Below are 14738 nucleotides of genomic sequence, written 5' to 3' on the forward strand. Positions count from 1 at the left end.
AGGGAAACGTGTCCAACGTTCAAATGAACAGAAGTGGTTCTTTGTGGAGCCAGAAAGCATATCTACTGGTGATGATTTCCCACGGCACCTTTTCCCCAAACAGCAGTAATGTAAGAGCATTGCTTCCTGTCCATTGATATAAAAAAAAGATGCACAATGCTGAAATGTTACCATCCTTTAGAAATACAAAAAAAATTACAGAAAAAGCAGACAGGGTGCTGAGGAGAGTGGGTTTTATTAGATCCACACAGACTAATCAGCTCAAGGAAAAGTAGAGGGCAGTATAGAGAAGCAAACAGCTCAAATGTGATGAGGAAGTTTAAGAGGAAGCTACGGCAGCAGGATGCAGGAATGGAGAGGGGAGCAAGGATGGCGGTCAGAAGAGGCTGATCAGAGGCCTTGCCAGAGGGAGAGTCTCCTGTGCCTCTTGCTCATTTCCAGCCTTCCACCCTCCTTTGTTCAAGGCCGCAGATAATCCCCGGTTCACAAACTCGCTGGGATTTTGCAAGGGCAAGAGGCAGCTGAGCAAAGATTAAAGTCGGCTCAGCCCCAAACCTCACACCGAGCGCCTCGCATGCTGCACAGCTGAAGCCCTATAACAACAACAACCTTCAATTTATATACCGCCCTTCAGGATGACTTAACACCCACCCAGGGCGGTTTACAAAGTATGTCATTATTATCCCCACAACAACAAACAACCTGTGAGGTGGGTGGGGTTGAGAGAGCTCTGAGAAGCTGTGACTGACCCAAGGTCACCCAGCTCGCTTCAAGTGGAGGAGTGGGGAATCAAACCTGGTTCTCCAGTTTAGAGTCCTGTGCTCTTAACCACTACACCAAACTGGCTCTCCCCTCACCCCCCACCCCGGGCCGGGGCTGCCCACTAAGCCCAGCCCAAGTTCTTCAGGCTAGGCCAGGCAGGTGCCTGGCTCCCTGCTGCCAGCCAGCTGGCGGGCCTGGGGATGCTTCACTGCACTGCCACTAAACGCTGAAATGTTTTAAAAAGGGGTGGGCAAAGCGGCTGGGGAGCTGAGGAGAGTGGGTGTGGTCAGATCCGCACAGCCCAATCAACTCCTGAGGAAAAGGAGAAGGGGGAAGAGAAGCAAAAAGGGGACAAAAGTGTTCACACTGGCATTAATTGGGTCAGCTTCAAAATTAAAATCATAGTATGTCCACAGGGGGAAAAATGGGGGTTTCCGCAGACTAAACATGGCACTGTGTCCCATGACTAGCTTGCAAGTGTGAAACCTCTGCAAACATGAGATACGAAACAGGTACAAATACACTGTAAGGTACCCAGGAGGGTTACTTTCCAGACCCCTCTCTGCATCTAGCTGACAGATAACTATTCTGCTAAATAGGCCTCTCCATTCTTGCTATTGTCCAGAGTGCACTACACAATCCACAATTTACAGTCAAGCAACTACAGTTTTTGTGAGTGAGCCTTGTGCTTATCTTGTTTTCTCCTTTTTGGCATGTTCCACTGACAGGTTTTACTTCATGCTCAAGCCCCTAAAAGCTCATAAGTTCTGTTTAAGGCACCACAAGACTCCTTCCTGACTTTGTTATGATGACTCTACTTGACCCTACTTTACTTTAGTAAAGCAGATAGCGGAATATAATCACTAAAACAGGGTCAGGCAACACTGGGCACGTACGTGTTCCAGATGCTGGCCTGCAGGGCATATTTTCCCAAATGACCAAGGCAAGCCACAGAGGAAATGGTGAACTACTGGCAGCACTCCTGGGCATGGCTTGCTCTGAGTGCATCTGTCCAAGTACAGCCTTCATCTCTCCACCCCACACATCTTTGCAGGTAGATGTTGCACTTTTTTGGTACTTGGGCTGAAAAGATTGGCTACTGCTGCATTATATGGTTTTGTTTTCCAATTTTCTCTCCATCAAAGCTCTATTGTAGGTATGTAGGTGTGTGCCATTAGCAAAGCCTCATGTGCATGTGATTTTGGTAACCATTGGGCAAGTACATACAACCCTTCCTATACCCCCCTCCCACCCAGGGTGCATGTACTTAGCAGATAATGACCAAACCCCATCTTGGGCCATTTCACTGATTTCCCCCCTGCACTATAAAATGCATAATTACTCAAATAATTGTCCATGAATATATTGACTTTGTTTTCAGTTTGTACAAACATGTCTTCTCCATGAATTGACCATTTTTCTGAATTACAATTCTCTAGGAAAAAAATTGCCACCAAACCCGAAAAAATCAGAAAAGGCAGATCAAGTGCTCTCCCTGTTATACTGAAACCTGGCGAAAAACCCAATGCAATACTCCAAAAGGTGAGCAAAAGTTACTTTAAATCAGAGTCAATCATTTCCCACTTTTAGCACAGAATATATAATGATGGTGAGGATTGTTGCTTCTTAGAAATCTGAAAAAGGTTTTTAAAAGTAAATTTGTACTCCTCATGAGCTGCAAGTTATAGCCTGAGAATGTGCTGAGGAGATTGCCAGTGGAAGTGGCATTCCCAGACTCCCGCACACAGGAGGTGTTGATGGCATCCCATTTTTTGTCACCTAGGTTTCAGAACTGGTACTATAGAAAAGCAAGGAGTCACTTTCTGCCTGTTTAAGGTATAACTACACAGACAAGTATACAAGTAGGGTTGCCAGGCCACCTCAACCTCCCGGTGCGGGATAGGGGCCTGGCACTTACCTTGGGGGAGAGGGGGTGATGTCATTGCGCGGCCCCTGGGAGCGCGGCCAGGCTCTGCAAGGGCTCAAAACGGGCCCGATCTGCGCCGAAACGGGCCCGTTTTGAGGTGCTGTGGAGCAGCGCTCCTGTGCTCTGCAGCGCCGGAAAATGGGCCCCTTTTGCTGTGGATTGGGCCCATTTTGAGGCGCTGCGGAGCCCAGAGCACTCATGTGCTCCACCGCGCCCGAAAATGGGCCCGTTTTGAGGCGCTGTGGAGCGCAGGAGCGCTCCTGTGTGCCGCAGCACCCGAAAACGGGCCTGTTTTGTCACAGATCGGGCTCGTTTTGAGGCGCTGCGGAGTGCAGGGACGCTCCTGTGCTCCGCAGTGGCCCCAATCCAGGCCAAAACGGGCCCGATCCTGGCGGCTGCTGCACACAGGAGCGCGCAGCACCACGGGGGAGCGCGCATGGAAGGTGCATGCCCCCCGCTGGTTAGGTAAGTGGGGGTGGAGTGTGGGGAGTGGGGGCGGGGGATGCCCCGGTGTCTAGTATCCCTATATACAAGATCTTTATAGAAGAAAACCATCTTCACGATGGAATAGCTATGACTGGAGAAGTGGCAGTGAAGTGCCAGAGGAACATAACTCGTTCCCTGCTTGTACAGTGCTTCTCTTCTCAATCTTGGAGAAATAACTTGAAGGAATTTCAGCTTCCTAAGGGCTGATTTTGGTTAAACACCAAATTATTCTCCAATAAAATATAACTAATCCTCAGCTTGGTTCTGGAGGGAAAGACCGATTTGACATCTATTGCCAAGGACTTGACTGTTCCTGTTTGGTGCAGTTGACACTGGCCAGGTAGTTGGAGTAGTACCAGGAGAGCAGAGGTGGAGTGGCTTTAAATTTGCACAGATTCCTTCTTGCATGTCCAGCACCAGATCCAAGAAACCACCTTTGTAGAGCGCATTCATACTTGGTGTGCTTATGAGGGACATGTTAGGGATTCTGTTGCTATGCCCCTGTCCACTTTGCTGCTTAACAAACTTCCTAACTGAACTCAAGAAGGTGTTCTTGGATGCAGTATTGGTAACTGGCTCTTGGTGTCAGGAGAAGGCAGCTTCACCAAGGCCCCTTGACTAGATTAGCACAGGCTTTTCATAATGCTTGGGATCTGCAGTCGGAGAATCAGGTTGACCCCCATGTAAAATTCAATACAGACACTTGATCACAGCATGAATGACAGTGGCTAAATGCTGCCGCTCAAGGGCTGCAGGTGGCACACCAGCCCAAGTAAAGGGGAGCACTACAGAGGTGATTTGCAAGCTAGGAACTTGCACCTTCGACAGAACATCTGTTCACCAAGCTGATCAGGTCCAAGGATTTGCTTCGACTCTTAACTCCTTTTGAGGAAATGATTTGGAGCAGGAATGATGGTAAACGGTAGGATTTCAACCCTTTACAAATTATTATTAAGGGTGACACATGAAGACCCTCTGCCATACCAAAAAAAATTGGTCTGATTCTTTAAAACGGATTTTCTTGGAATCTGATTGGCAACAGATATGGAACTCCCCTTCCAATAAATCTAGTTGTTGGAATATTAAACTCCAATTTTACAAGCTGTTGTCCAATTGGTGTTTAATGCCACATAAACTGAATCAGATGAATAGGTCATTGAGCCCTCTATGCTGGAGAACTTGCAAGCAGGAAAGCACGACCCTACATATGTGGTGGGAATGCCATTTCGTTTTCAAATTTTGGAGAGTGGCTCACAAAGAGATATCCAACATGGTGGGTCTTTCGTTGCCATACTCCCCAGAATTTCTCCTATTCGATTTTTGGCCTGACTCTATGCTAAATAGGAATACCTGATCTCTTGTTTCGACATTGGTTGCCTCTGCTCATCTGGTCACTGCTAGGAATTGGAAATCCCTTGTAGGCCGATTGCTAAAAAAATGGTATCAGAAAATCTGGGAGCAATATTTGATGGGTAGGATTAAGCATAATCTGTTTTTGGGGAACTTGCACATGGTGGTCCCTTTATTCAAATACGATGCAGTATGGAAACCAGTTTTAGATGTTTTAAATGCCAAAGATGTAATCCCCTCAATGCAACAAAGTTTAAATGCCTGTTTATTGTAATTCTTGGGTTTTTAACAATTTGCCAAGAGTTGTTTTGATCATTTCTTTTATGGTTTAATTTTAATTCTTTTCTTGTTTGTATTTTATGGTTTTATCATGAATTTAAAAAAAAACTGGACTGCCAGCCTGAGGCTGCTGCCTCCTCAGTCCCTGAGAGACCCATCTTATCTGGACTGAGCTTGAGCGTATTGCCCCTCATTCAGCCCGTTATTACCTCCGGGAAATGTCTCAGATCTTCCTCCACCTCCCCTGAATCAAATGAAAAGCAGAGTGCGAGCAGAGTGTTATCTGCATGCTGATGTTCGGCTCTGTTGCCACTCAGACAACCTCACTGGCTTTATGAAGATGTTAAAAAGCTCAATAAGCAACCTGTTTTCTTTCCTAGAACAAAGATTTGGAAAATGCTGCTCTAGAACTTGCAGTAATTTTTTTATTTGATTACATTTCAGAATTATAGTTACGAGTAGCGTGCTGTGCTTCTCTCCCTCCTTCTGTCCTTTTCCACAGGAAAGAGAACTGAGTGCTGTTGTTCACAGCTCAAAGCAAGATGCAGAGAAAATTAAAATTGACTCAGATCAACCTGATTCCTGCGGTAAACAAAGTTTATTACATGTTTATTACAAGCCTCTTCCACTTTTTGAAGATGGGTAACGTAAAGAGGTTTGGGTAAAATTAGCACTGGTGGCTATGAGCTATGGTGACTAAAGGGAACCTCTGCGTTCAGAAGCAGTCAGCTTCTAAATACCAGTGCAGGAGGCCTCAGCTTCTGTGCCCTGTTGCTGGGCCTCCAGAGTAAATGAGTGGTCACTGTGTGAGACAAATGCTGGACTAGGTGGACTAGTACTCTGATACAGCGGGGCTGCTCTTATATTCCTATCTTAACTAGACATGAAATAACAGTATAGTTCCATGGGAGTTCATGTATCGTGTGCCAGTTACCACAGTTCCTAAACTACTAGGGTTTGGCCTTGTGTCCCTTGGAAGTAGTGTTACCAATCCCCCACTGGGGGTGGGGGATCCCCCCCTCACCCTCTACCCCCCTGCCCCCGCTTATCTGGCCAGTGGGGGAAAAGGCCAGGGAACATGCCTCCCAGGGTGCGCCCCTGGGTGCTGCGGTGCCCATTGTGCAGCCCCAGTAGTGCTCCAGCACTCTGCAGCAACCCGAGTGCAGAGTGTGGGAGCGCTCCCAGGGGTAGCACGTGGCCTGTGAAATGATGTCACTTCCTAGAAGTGACATCATTGTGCAAACCGGGAGCATGCGTGAAGGTACTATTGAGGTAATTGCTGGGTCTGCCATCTCCTGCCCAGAGGGTAAGGGGACCTGCCAACAGGGCCGGTGCGCCCATAGAGGGCCAGGTAGGTGGTGGCCTCAGGCGCGAGGGCCCTGGAGAGGCACCGGAGGGGGTGTCGGGGGCGGAGGCACGCGCCACGGAGCTGGCGTGGCTGGCCCGCAGCTGCTGCAGCCAGCCAGCCCCGTGCCGCTGCCACTGCCACACGCCCCCAGCCAGGTGCAGCAGCCATGAGCTGCTGCCGGGGCGGCATGTGGAGCGTGGAGCAGCCTCTGCCCGCCACCCCAGCCATCCGCCGGCGAATCCCCCGGCTTGCGCTGCGCGATGACATCATCGTGCGATGATGTCATCGCACAGTCTGTGGCGCGGGGGGGGGGTTGCCACAGGCGCCAGAGACCCTGGCGCTGACAGTGCCTGCCAAACCTACTTGGAAGGTACATCAGTGCAGACTGACCCCAGTTCAGAAACTGTATCCTGTTGAGGAATGTCTGTGAAGTCCATCTCTCTTGAACGTCTGAGGGAGGGCTTAATCTGTAGTACCTCTTGCAAGTCCTTACACTCTACAAGAAAGTGGTCTCAGAGGGAAGCAAACAGATCTGGGTAAAAAAATAGTTTTTGAGGCTGTAAAAGAGGCATAGGAACCAAGTAGAAAAACCATTAGGCTTCTTTCCTGGAAAGACCTTTTTCTGGAGAGGGTGAAGTAACGGTAGGCTTTGGTGAGAGGTGAACAGGCTTCTGTTGACACCTAATTTGAACTGGACTTGAAATCCCTTTGCTGACCGACTACAGTTCGGAATTACATCTTCAGTGCCTCCTAGAAAATGCCAAGTAATTGACAGTGTCACAAACAATGAAGGCAGTATTTATTTTTTCCATTTTTTATTATTTACACTTTTAGCTCTGCTTCTGTAAGCATTTGAATTACCTTACTATTGAAGAGCAAGATCCAGGTCTGATAGTGCTTCAAAACTAACTAGATTTACAGAGTATGAGCTTTGACTGTTGAAAGCTCACACCTTGGAAATCGAGTTGGTCTTTAAGGCGCTATTGGACCCAGATCTTGCTTTTCTACTGCAGACCAAGACAGCTACTGTAACCCACCTGAAACTTCCCATTAAACTTCATGATGACAAGAGGAAATGTCCAGTAATAATTGTTGAAATGAGCAAAGTTGGTGGGCAGCTTATATGGCAAAATTCTCTGTTTGCAGTTCCCAGTTTGATTTTCTGTGTGCTGCTATGGGACTCCTCTGCCCAGAAACACTGTAGCTACAGGGGAGCAGCTATATCTTATGGTCATGTGTATCACAGTCATAGGAGTGGAAAGGCTTCATGGTATTTCCCTCCCAAGTGACCATTATTTAGAGATTGCAGGAAAAACACAAATTTGTTTAAAAACACACACTTGAACCGAGTTCAGCAATGTGTTATGGGCTCCAGCTTCATAGTGTTTCTGCTTCAAAATCTGCAACTTTAGGCCATTTCCCTGCTTTCTTAAACACTTTTTAGTTTTAGTCAATGGAACTCATTTGAGGATATGGCTTTGGCTATATTCATTGCATAAACATGACACCTATTTAGCCATGCAGCTAAAACAGTGCCTTAGCCTGAGGTAGCCAGGCTAGTATGGTTATTAAACCTGGGCATTAAAGAAGCTGCTAACGAGTGGTTTTGAAACAAAATCCATGTAATACCATTTTGGGGACAGGAATAAAAATGACACAAAACACTGTTCAAGCTTTTGGGCTCACCAGAACTCTTTTATCAGGCGACAGGTTACAAAAATAAAAAATAAAAAAGTGATTGCCGTGAGGATTATCACAGGGTGATTGCCATGAGGATTATAATAACATACTTTGTAAACCACCCTGAGTGTGGCATTAAGGTGTCCTGAAGGGCGGTATATAAATCGAATGTTATTATTATATTTTATTTGAGTAGGAAACTTGGTGGTGCCCATTTTATTGTGGCGCTCCGTTTGTGAAGCAAAATATATTTTTGGCCCTTTTTCCACTTTTCTGAAGCATAATAACCAGAGCAGCCTAGCTTTGCTGGGTCAGAACAAAGGTTCCCGTTAGTCCAGTATCTGCTTTCCATTAGTGGCCACCTGTCTCTGGGATAGCCACAACAAGCAGTGCAGGAAGGAAACCTTCTGTGGTTTGCAGCAAAATGACTGGGATGTTTATTTATTGTAGTCCGCTTTTCTCACTGAGACTCAAGGCAGATTATACAGTGTGAGTCAATATGATCAACGGCTGGGACATTCAATAAACAATACAATAGATTTTGCTGCCTCAGAGCACAATTAAATACTGTAGCTAATTCTTCTGTGAATTTGTCAAATCCCCTTTTTAAAAGTTCAAATCCATCTAAGAATTAAGTGGTACAGTTACTTGGTATTCCCTTCTTTGGGGGATGCCATGATGGTCTAAAACTGATGCAAGTTTGGAGAAATAAATTGAACAGTGAAGTAACTGACGAGGAAATAAGCAAGGCAATACAATCCGCAAATTTAGGAAAGGCGCCAGGGCCAGATGGACTTGCGGCTAAATTTTATAAGATAATGGCTAATGAACTGGCACCATTCCTAAAAGAGGTGATGAATGGAATTTTAAGGGATCAAAGGATTCCAGATACTTGGAGTGAAGCGAACATATCATTGATCCCAAAAGAGGGCCAAGACCTGACTAACGTGAAAAATTATAGACCTATATCGCTACTTAACAATGACTATAAAATTTTTGCGAAGATATTGGCGGAGAGACTGAAGGGATGGCTCTCGGAAGTTATAGAGGAGGAACAAGCAGGATTTTTGCCAGATAGACAAATAAGAGATAATTTAAGGACAGTGATCAATGCTATTGAATATTATGACAAGCGTTGTGATAAAGAGGTTGGTTTCTTCTTTGTTGACGCTGAAAAGGCGTTTGACAATTTAAACTGGGACTTTATGTTTGCCACTATGGAAAAGCTACAATTGGGAGAAAGATTCATCAGAGCAATTAAGGAAATTTACAGAGACCAGACTGCAGCAATTGTGGTGAATGATGAAGTGACTAAGAAACTGAAGATAAGTAAAGGAACAAGACAAGGTTGCCCGTTGTCTCCACTGTTGTTTATTTTAGTATTGGAGATTCTGATGATACAAATACGACAAGATGAGGAAATCCGTGGAATAAAAATAAAGGACTATTCATATAAGGTCAGAGCATTTGCGGATGACATAATGTTAATTGTAGAGGACCCATTGGAGAACATGCCAAAAGTGATAGATAAGATCAAGGAGTTTGGAGACTTGGCAGGTTTTTATATTAACAAAAAGAAGTCAAAGATATTATGTAAAAACATGACTAAGCAGAAACAACAATTGTTAACGGAAACAACGGATTGTGAAGTAACAAGCAAAGTGAAATATTTGGGAGTCGAGCTGACTGCAAAGAATATAGATTTATTCAAAAACAACTATGAAAAACTATGGACTCAGATAGAGAGAGACTTGATCAAATGGAATAGACTGAATTTGTCATGGTTGGGCAGGATTGCAGCAGTTAAGATGAATGTGTTACCAAGAGTAATGTTTTTGCTACAGACAATACCAATCATCAGAGACTCTAAACAATTTGAAAAATGGCAGAGGAAAATATCAGATTTTGTCTGGGCAGGCAAGAAGCCTCGAGTGAAAGTAAAAGTTTTACAAGATGCAAAGGAAAGAGGCGGAATGCAACTGCCCAATCTGAGACTTTATCATGATGCAATCTGCCTAGTTTGGTTGAAAGAATGGATGACATTAAAGAACAAGAAACTACTAGCCCTAGAGGGATATAAAAAAATATTTGGATGGCACGCATACCTATGGCATGACAAAGTAAAGGTCAACTCGATGTTCCTGCACCATTTTATACGGAGAAGTCTATATATAATCTGGAAGAAGTACAGAATTTATTTACAAGAAGGAACTCCCTTGTGGGTGGTTCCATATGAGGTGATAGACCCAAGAGCTGTTGATAATGAACAACAATGTTTAACGTATAAAGAAATAACTAAAACTGAAGCATCCAAACTTAGAATAAAGACGCAAGAGGAACTATCACCTAATTACGACTGGTTCCAGTATAGACAGATTAGAGACTTATATAACTCGGACTCTGTAAAAGGAGGTATACGAATAGAGAATTCGGAACTAGAGCAGACCCTTCTTAAAGAAGACAAGAAAAGAATATCCAAGGTATACCAAGTACTGTTGAAATGGTATACCGAGGATGAGACAGTTAAAACACAAATGGTGAAGTGGGCTATCAATTTTAATAAAGAAATAACAATGGAGGCATGGGAATACTTGTGGAAAACTACAATGAAGACAACGACATGTACAAATATTAAAGAGAATATCTACAAAATGATCTATCGTTGGTACATGACACCAAAGAAGATTGCGCTAGGGAATTTGAACACTTCTAATAAATGCTGGAAATGTAGGAAGCATGAGGGCTCCCTCTATCATATGTGGTGGTCGTGTGAGGTAGCTAGGCAGTACTGGGGGGAAATAATAAGAGAAATGAGTGAAATTTTACAATTTCAAATAAATAAGAACCCAGAACTCCTGCTACTAAACTTGGGAATGGAGGGAATTCCAGCCCATCATAGGACGTTGATATTTTATATGACAGCAGCAGCCAGACTTTTGTATGCGCAAAAATGGAAAGTACAAGAAGTGCCAACTATTGAAGATTGGATCTACAAATTGCTGTACATGGCAGAAATGGACAAGATGACAAGAAAACTGAGAAATCTGGACTCAGGGCAGTTTAACACAGACTGGGAGAAGCTGAAACAATATCTGGAGAAGAAATGGGAGGTGGGAGGAAAACTGTGGCAGTTTGAGAACTACTGAAGTACTGAAGTAGAGGGGGGAGACTTTACCGGGGGGAGAAGAGATAAATGTGAAATAATAAGCAGTTAGACTAATAGATTGATATATATATAGATATATATAGGTTAACAAACAGAATATAGATAGAAAATAATTAACTACAAGGATTAAATATAAGGATTGATTAACCAACAATATTTTCTTTCTTTGGTAAGATTTGTAAAATGTACCAAACTGAATGTCTGAAGATATAGATGAGTTAAATTGATTGACTATGTGATGAGAACTATACAGAATTATTACAAAAAGATAGAATGAGTAATATATAGAGAATAAGTCAAATTGTTTGATTTAAATGAATGTATGATTTACATGGTTCATGATATATAGAAATATTTGAAATTGAAAAATGGGATAAATTGTTTATCTAAGATGGAAACAAAGACTTACAGTTTGGGCATACAAAGTTAAAAATAGCTAAGGGTGTACTGCTTAGATTAATGGAGAATATATATTTGTTTTAGATAGAGGAATCTAATAGAAGTAAGGGAAAGGGGACAAAGGGTCGGAAAGCTGTTGGAAGTCAACAAAAGGGGGGGAAAGGGAGGGGGTTAGAGATGAAAATTGGGGAAAATTGAATGTAAATGTAAAAATAATGGATTCTAACCCAATAAAAATTTTTCAAAAAAAATAAAATAAAACTGATGCAAGTTTGAAATGTGGATACACCCTCAGCCTTTCTTCTTCCAAACAGGAAAGTCTTCTAAAGGAGAAGTAAGTCACTCAGCGAGCAAAATTAAAGGAGATCAAACCTCAAGTGAAACAAGTTATACTCAGCTACCTTTGGCAAGTACTCAAAATTATAGGTATTTCTATCCATTGTATACCATCTTTTCCAATACTTTTCCTGTATATAAGAGAGGCTTCCTTCTTCATAGGTACAAGATCTTGCCAATTTCCAGCTGTTTAATGTCATATAGAGATGGGCACGAACCTGGAAAATTCAGAACCATGTGGTTCGTGGTTTGTTGCATTTCACAAACAACAAACTTTCACGAACTTGCCCCAGTTCACGAATCGGTTTGTTCAGTTCATGAAAACATCACTTCCAAGTCAGCAGAAGGTCTGCAGAGAGCCCACCCACCTCCCCCCATTGCCTAGGAAACTGATTGATCAGTGCCAGGCTGTCTGCAGTGTCAAACCTACGAACCAAATGAACTGGGCTAAAATTCGTCATTTTGTGAGAAATGAGCTCCCATGAATTGCCAGTTTGCGAACCACAAACTGGCCCGGATTGTGACAAACTTGGTTCTTATTTTGGTTCGTGCCCACCTGTAATGTCATACACTGAGAGATACAGATTAGAACTTATAGAGAGCAATTTTAAGACTCACAATATTTTGGCTTGCTCTTTGCAGTCTCTACCTGAGCCCAAACCTACAGTCCAAAGACAACGTGAAGTACCTCAGTTTATTCAAGAAAACACAGTCCTGACACACAGGTTCAAAAAAGGCAACCTAGCACTGACAAATCATAAAACCCGGCATCAGCAGGTGAGAGAAGCATTTACATTTATTTTTAGTCGTACCCCCTGGGTCAGTGAGGTGCTGATAGAGTAGGAAAGGCTCAAACAATTGGCTAAGCCCATACAGTTACTTACTTGCTCCCCAAAAGCATGGGCTGCACAGAGTAGCAGTTCAACAGGAGTCGCTGTCTACAGCTGCCCATCACCTGTCCCAGAATCAAAGCAACTAATGCTGTTTCCTCCTCATTTCCTGGGTGTCTTGAAACACAGTGTAGCAAGCCATGCAAGCCCACTAGCTTCCCCCAAACTCTTGTATCTTGTGTTTGGGAATCCTTACTGGGTGTTTATAACTAGCTGCACTGTATTTCAAGATGGAACAATGAGGGAAGGGACATTAGCTGTTCTGGCTTCTAGGGGAGGAGGGCAGGGAGGTAAAAGCAAAATGATGATAGTGGAGGCTGCTGTCCTTCCAGATTCTGAGGTCTCTGTCGCACCTTGCCTCATTATAGAGCAGCCCTGGAAGAGCAGATCTCACTCTATTGTGTGTGTGTGTGTAAAAGGGCTTCAGGTCTACGTATACATCTTATTTAAACACCATTTAAGAGTTGGTACAGAGACAGATGCACCCATTAGCATGTGATAGCTCTTTTAAGTTGCATCCTACGGCCATTTGTTGGTGCAGGATCTGAGAACAGGAATGTGTCTATGTCTCTTTTTCCTCTAAGGAGAGTTTATAAGACGAAAGAGCGCAGTAGCATTAACTGCCATGGTGTGAGTTTCAGTTCATTCTGCAGCAGTGAAAACAGAGTTGTTCCCATCGCATCCCTCTTGACTGCTCTTTCGAGGCAAAGAGACCCTCTGAAACATCCTGGTGAAATTGTCAAAAAGAATATGCAGAAAAGGAAGTGAGGACAATTTAAAGGCCTTCTCTGTCCATGCTTGCATGGAAAGCCAGGCTGGGCTTTTTTGAACTATTAAAGCACAAACGGGGAATAAAAATGACGGTGGTTGTTGTGGGTTTTCCGGGCTGTATTGCCGTGGTCTTGGCATTCTACAATGCCAAGACCACGGCAATACAGCCCGGAAAACCCACAACAACCATCGTTCTCCGGCCGTGAAAGCCTTCGACAATACATCAATAAAAATGACCCTTGTCTGCTTCTCATTTTCAAATCTTACTTAAAAGGTGATAACCGATAAAAATGGTGGCTGCAATAGTGAAGCGTTTGGTGCTTTTTGGAGAAGCAGAAATACTGAAGTGGGTCAGTAAGCGATCAGCTACGGATCTTTAGTCACCAACTAACACACGAGATCCGAGAATGATTTTTCCCCCTTTTGGCAAACTGATGTTGGATGCAGCAGCAGCAGCAGCAGCAGCAGCCTTCTCTTCAGGCACGCCTTGGACTAGGCCAGTGGGTCCCAAGCTTTTGGGAGGAAATGGCAATAGATGCTTTGTGGCTTATGAGAAAAAGGCTGACCTTTAACGTATGCGTGTTGCAGTCACTCTGCGTGTTACTTCTTTTACGAGTTCTGCACAGAGGCTACCTATGCTCTGTGCAGATGCAAATCACTTTGGGGATTGGCTTCTATTTTAAAAAAGCAGCATACAAATGGGCTCAGAAAACCACTGCTAGGGAAGGGAAAGCTCCTGCCTTCCTCCCAAGCTTTTTTCCCCCGTGCAAAAACAGTGTAGGGAAGGAGAGTTTCCCCCTTTCTGCTATCACACGTGCACACAATACCTCCACATGGAGCAGCAGAAATGGGGAAATGTCGATCCCACAGCATTTGTTTCTGCATACACACACTTTCTTTGAGGGTAGAGAATTCTCCTGCATCTCTGCAACAGGAGCTATAAAATGATCCAGTCACACCTGATACAGAGAAGTTAACAGCCCCTGGTTAGAAGATGGTTGGAAAAGTGTCAAGACCTTTCATGAACTTCTTGATTTGAAGGAAACAAAACAAAACGAAACCCCCCAAAGCCTTTCGTTTCTCTCTCCATGCATCTGACGAAGAGAACTGTGATTCTCAAAAGCTTATACTACAGTGAAGTTGGTTAGTCTTAAAGGTGCTACTGGACTCTTTTCTGTTTTTCAAGTTTCTCTGAAACTTCGAAAAACCCTATGAGAAAAAGTTAAAACATGGGTGCAAAGGGCAGAGAAAGAGGACACACTAACTGTCCAGTAAGTGAGCGTGAACAAATAGTCATTTGCTGTTCTGTTCCCTGGTTTTACATGGATAGCTCTTGTGCTTGTA

The 14738-nt window shown here is 43.9% G+C and overlaps 1 protein-coding gene across 1 annotated transcript in view; it reads left to right on the forward strand.

Annotated features, from left to right (window-relative positions):
- DYRK4 (dual specificity tyrosine phosphorylation regulated kinase 4) overlaps positions 1-14738 on the forward strand; it is a 73998-nt gene that overhangs the window by 10193 nt on the left and 49067 nt on the right. Inside the window, exons 2-5 of the mRNA XM_055000710.1 lie at positions 2202-2304; positions 5307-5391; positions 11712-11786; positions 12383-12510. Coding sequence (XP_054856685.1) covers positions 2202-2304; positions 5307-5391; positions 11712-11786; positions 12383-12510 — 391 coding nt within the window. The remainder of the gene's footprint in view (positions 1-2201; positions 2305-5306; positions 5392-11711; positions 11787-12382; positions 12511-14738) is intronic.

The sequence above is a fragment of the Eublepharis macularius genome, chromosome 16 (genome assembly GCF_028583425.1).
Source record: "Eublepharis macularius isolate TG4126 chromosome 16, MPM_Emac_v1.0, whole genome shotgun sequence".
Taxonomy (NCBI): domain Eukaryota; kingdom Metazoa; phylum Chordata; class Lepidosauria; order Squamata; family Eublepharidae; genus Eublepharis; species Eublepharis macularius.